Source organism: Culex quinquefasciatus, chromosome 1 (assembly GCF_015732765.1).
Source record: "Culex quinquefasciatus strain JHB chromosome 1, VPISU_Cqui_1.0_pri_paternal, whole genome shotgun sequence".
Taxonomy (NCBI): domain Eukaryota; kingdom Metazoa; phylum Arthropoda; class Insecta; order Diptera; family Culicidae; genus Culex; species Culex quinquefasciatus.
In genome coordinates this window covers 84,802,449-84,805,793 of record NC_051861.1, presented here as the reverse complement: position 1 = coordinate 84,805,793, position 3,345 = coordinate 84,802,449, and the positions used below count along the sequence as shown (strand labels likewise).

Here is a 3,345-nt window from a genome sequence, read left to right as displayed (position 1 = left end):
TGATAGGGGCCTTTGAGAAGTTGCGAAGCGAGGAAAGATAGCACCCACTCATCTTCCACGGCTCGTGGATGTATCTTCTGGAGGTCCTGGTCAATAACGGAGTAGCAACTGCGGGTGGGCACCTATGCTTATGCTTATGCTTTATGGACCGCTCTAAAGATAATGCACTTCTCTTTGGCATTATTTTCGTAACAATTTTCAATGATTGTTATTGTCATGATTGTATCAAGCTCGAACAACGACTCAAAACAAAAAAGTTGTTGACACTCTGCCATTTGCAAAGGGCGCATCTTTTATTTACCATTCGCTTTCAAGTAATGAAAACAACGCCGCAATCAACTCGAGTCAAACCAAATTGAATTCTCTTGTGTTTTAAGCATTAAAATGGTACAAGGCAACAAAGACTTCAACGTGCGACTCATTTCCCTGGTCAAAGCCCATCCCATAATTTGGAACCGGAATGATCAGCACTACCGCAGCACGCGTAACCGCAGAGAGAACCATCTGGTCGAGATTTGGAAGCATATCGCCAGCGAAATCGGCCAAGGAAGTGAGTAGATTTTATTGTTCTCTAGTGCCTGAACTTGAATGAATACCGCCTCAAAATTGTTTCCAGTGACCCCCGATATGTGCAGCGCCAAGTGGAGCAACCTCCGGGGGAACTACAGCCGGTACCTGCGCAACATTGCGGTCGGAAATCCCGGCAAGTTCTTCATGTCCGAGGAGATGAAGTTTCTGTTGCCCCACATGGACGTGAAGCTGCCGGAGGAGACCGCACCCGGCAACGAAACCGAGGAAAACAGCGTTAACGGTCAGGATTGCGCGGAAGCGATGGAGGAGGAAGATTCCGAGGGAAGCGGGAGTGGGCCTACCGGCGCTAAAACCTTCCGACAGTGTAAGCACCTGGTGGTGGACTCGCAGAATACGGATGCGGTTTTCCTGCTGAGCTTGCTACCAGATTTGGGCCGCATGAGCCCCGCCCAGAAGCGACTGTTCAAGCAGGGAGCCCTCGAGTTGTGCCAGCTAATCTTGGATTAGGGGGTGGTCACTTGAATTGTAGAAGATTAATGTTAATTTTTAAGAAATGTATAAAACATAAATGTTTTTAATCAAGAAAACATAAAATTTTGTATTTACTACTCAGTGAACAAGTTTTGAAAATTCTCTCCCATATTTTGAGTTACGTAGTAAAATCACACGCCTTTAGGATTCTTAATCTTTTGGGCAAAAATAGTTTTAACCGGCTGAAATTTTTATTTATTTTTTTTTTTTTCTAAATTCAGACTAATACAACCTTGAACGTTTGGCAGATAAAGCCAGATGAAAGTTATGTTTTGTTTTGATTTTTATTTTTGTGTCCTTGTTTTCATCGCTTTTTTCGTAACATAAACATATCGGTGAAAGTGTCAATATTCAATCATATTTTAGGATTAGTTTCATTATTTAGGAAGTTATGCTTCGCCTCAGATAGTTTTCCGCCAATGATATTTTAACAGTATTTTTTTACGAAATCAGAACCTTTTATTTTCAAAATGGACGCACAAATAAAACGAGCGAGATACCTTTCCTCGAAGGAGTTCAGCGTGCTCTTCGCCCAAACTGTGCACATCTTCCCGAGCATCTGGAACCGGAGCCTGCGCGAGAACCGGAGCCTAATAGTGGTTAATTTAGCCTGGGAGAAGATTGCTAATATTCTTGGCAACGGCTGTAAGTAATAGAACAATATTGACCAAAACGTTAACTTGTGTTAATGAATTTGGTTGGAATTTGAAAGCATTGTTTCCGAAATCGGTGACAGCTGGACCAAAAATTGTTTACTTCCAGTAACGGCCAAGCAATGCCAGCAAAAGTGGCGTTCGATGCGGAACAACTACACGGCCCAGCTCCGAATGGCGGCCCGCGACGGGACCGACCTCGTGTTCTTGAACGGCGCCATGGACTTTGTCCGTCCGTTCACGATTTCCGGCCTGGGTTATCCTGCTGGCAACGGTAACGATTCAAGCAGCGACTGCGAAGTGGTCGAAGAGGAGGAGGAGACGATGGTTAGTTCCGGTGTCAATAAGCCGGATGACGAACCGCAGGTCACGACGACGAATGGTGACGGCAAGGTAGTGCTTGAAGATGCTCCGGCAGCTTGTCAGCACGTTCAGATAGATAGCTCCGACGGAGATGCGCTGTTCCTGCTGAGCGTGCTGCCGGAAATGGAAGCAATGAACGAGGACCAGAAGCGAGCCTTTAAGAACACCGTGCAGGCATTGGGCAAGCAGTTTCGAGATTGATAGGTTATGAGAAGAGTTTAGAGTTAAAGTGGTTAAAGGTTACAAATAAAAGACTCAACATTTTAAGTAAATTTGAGTAATTTAATTCTTTAAAAAAAAAATAAAGAACTAAACCAAACAGAGCTCGTGTTATCAGACGACAGTGATTTTGAGGGGTTCCTTCGGCCAGAATCGTTCTGCGCAGACTCGACCCTGGCACTGTATCGCACCCTCGTCCTTTATCAACCATCCCTGCGTGAGTCCTTTTTCGTAACAATCATTCAACTACGTGCCAACAGGAAGCTTCCCAGAACCATGTCCGCCAAAAAAATCGAAACATTCCTCAAAAACACAGCATTCATGACCGAATTTATACCGCACGTGCAATCCTTCCCATGTCTGTGGGACAAAGACTTTGAAGAATCCCGCAGCCGTTTTTCGCGACAACAAGCCTGGGTGCAAATTTCGGACAAAATCGGACCGGAAAAGCGTAAGTACAATAAGTCCTGACAAAAACAGGGGCTGAACTTCCGCTCTTTTCCACCCACAGTCACCGCCAAAGAGTGCCAAGCGCTGTGGACCAAGCTGCGGATCTGCTACACCGTACACCTGCGCCATCTGTCCCGCGGACGCACCAGCCGATTCAAGCTGGCCAAGCCGCTGGAGTTTTTGGGCCCGTTTGTGGACATTCAGCTGAGGAAGCCGGTTAAAAGCGCGAAGGTGCTGCCTGTGGCGGACGAGGGAGATTCCGACGAGGATGATCCGCCACCGGTCGCGGAGAACGGCGTGACCGAAGAGGACTGCCTGATCGAGTACTGCCCGGAGGTGGATGGAGAGGAGGAGCAGGTTGACGGCTTGCAGAACATTGCGGATCAGACGATTGTGGTGTACGTGTTGTTTCCGGAAGCAGCGTGCTGAAGGCGTGCCAAATATTTGTCATTTACTTTTAGTGTGTAATTTTAGTAAAGAATTTTTAAATACTTTTGATTGAAAAAAAGTTTTTGTTAAAAAAAAGTCAAGCAAGCGACGACCGAAAAGTGAACATCCAAGGGGTGGAGCCTAAAGGAGGCGTGGCCTGCTGCCTATA

At 46.2% G+C, this 3,345-nt stretch overlaps 3 protein-coding genes across 4 annotated transcripts; all 3 read left to right on the top strand.

Annotated features, from left to right (window-relative positions):
* Positions 1–236: 236 nt before the first annotated feature.
* Positions 237–1,125, top strand: LOC6034316. 2 transcript variants are annotated; one of them, XM_038249090.1, is made up of 3 exons: positions 237–314; positions 378–550; positions 617–1,125. In XM_038249090.1, the coding sequence occupies exons 2-3, from the start codon at positions 385–387 to the stop codon at positions 1,036–1,038; spliced, it is 588 nt and encodes a 195-aa protein (XP_038105018.1). In that variant the 5' UTR covers positions 237–314; positions 378–384; the 3' UTR covers positions 1,039–1,125. The 2 variants fall into 2 exon arrangements, with proteins under 2 accessions (XP_038105018.1, XP_001844649.2); XM_001844597.2 differs by lacking the exon at positions 237–314 and having other exon boundaries at positions 321–550.
* Positions 1,126–1,367: 242 nt separating this feature from the next.
* On the top strand, positions 1,368–2,350 carry LOC6034315. The gene is made up of 2 exons (XM_038249089.1): positions 1,368–1,707; positions 1,825–2,350. Exons 1-2 carry the CDS (start codon positions 1,533–1,535, stop codon positions 2,277–2,279), a joined length of 630 nt encoding a protein of 209 aa, XP_038105017.1. The 5' UTR covers positions 1,368–1,532; the 3' UTR covers positions 2,280–2,350.
* Positions 2,351–2,392: 42 nt separating this feature from the next.
* Positions 2,393–3,255, top strand: LOC119765362. The gene is made up of 2 exons (XM_038249091.1): positions 2,393–2,748; positions 2,809–3,255. The coding sequence occupies exons 1-2, from the start codon at positions 2,574–2,576 to the stop codon at positions 3,174–3,176; spliced, it is 543 nt and encodes a 180-aa protein (XP_038105019.1). The 5' UTR covers positions 2,393–2,573; the 3' UTR covers positions 3,177–3,255.
* Positions 3,256–3,345: the final 90 nt, after the last annotated feature.